At 63.0% G+C, this 841-nt stretch overlaps 1 protein-coding gene across 1 annotated transcript in view; it reads left to right on the top strand.

Annotated features, from left to right (window-relative positions):
- Nucleotides 1-101: 101 nt before the first annotated feature.
- Nucleotides 102-841, top strand: part of LOC104491351 (chymotrypsin-like elastase family member 1) — a gene marked incomplete at both ends in the record, with an annotated part of 1,245 nt that continues 505 nt past the window's right edge. Inside the window, 3 exons of the mRNA XM_010133763.1 lie at nucleotides 102-202; nucleotides 509-634; nucleotides 721-841. The exon at nucleotides 721-841 is cut by the window's right edge and continues 4 nt beyond it. Coding sequence (XP_010132065.1) covers nucleotides 102-202; nucleotides 509-634; nucleotides 721-841 — 348 coding nt within the window. The remainder of the gene's footprint in view (nucleotides 203-508; nucleotides 635-720) is intronic.

The raw sequence follows: 841 nt of genomic DNA, 5'->3' as shown, positions 1-841 counted from the left end.
GGGTGGCTTCCCCCGGGGCATCCCCGAAAGCCCGCGGGGTCCATGGGACCCCGGGGACCATGCGGTGAGAGCTCTCCCTGACTCGCTTCCTCCCTCCCCAGATCTCCCTCCAGTACTACGCCAGGGGCAGCTGGTACCACACCTGCGGAGGGTCCCTCATCCAGAGGAACTGGGTGATGACGGCAGCCCATTGCGTGGACCAGTGAGTGGGCGCGCGGAACCCCCTTCCTCTCGGGGAACCACCGGTTCCCACCCAAAACCTTGGCAAGGAGAAAGTCTGGCTGCCCCGACCCAGAGAGCAACGCGCCTTGAAGGCCTTTGCTGCTCCTTCGCTGCGGGGTCACAGGGACCATCCGGGGGAGCATCTGCTGCTGGCCCTGGTCCTTCCCTCACCAGCGCACAGTTAGAGTTATCACCATCATCACCATCACCATGATCATCACCATCACCATGATCATCACCATCATCATTTAGTGGCTGATCCTGTGTTTTCTCTCCTCCCCAGGAGCAACCTGCAGTTCCGGGTGGTGGCCGGCGAACACAACCTCAACTCAAACGACGGCAGTGAGCAGGTCTTCAGCCTGAGCAAGATCATCATCCACCCCAACTGGAACAGCAACAACGCTGCTGGAGGGTAACGCCCGTGTGGACGAGGGCGCGGGGAGAGCGTGGCTGGGAGGGAGTGGGGTCCTGGCAACGTGCTCTCCCTTCTCTCGCCAGCTACGACATCGCCCTGCTGCGCCTGGCCAGCTACGCCACCCTCAACAGCAACGTGCAGCTGGCGGCGCTGCCCCAGGAGGGAACCATCCTGCCCAACGGCTACGCCTGCTACATCACGGGC

This window comes from Buceros rhinoceros, unplaced genomic scaffold (genome assembly GCF_000710305.1).
Source record: "Buceros rhinoceros silvestris isolate BGI_N320 unplaced genomic scaffold, ASM71030v1 scaffold21060, whole genome shotgun sequence".
Taxonomy (NCBI): domain Eukaryota; kingdom Metazoa; phylum Chordata; class Aves; order Bucerotiformes; family Bucerotidae; genus Buceros; species Buceros rhinoceros.
The sequence above is the reverse complement of the archived record's forward strand: the minus strand, read 5'-3'. Positions and strand labels throughout refer to the sequence as shown.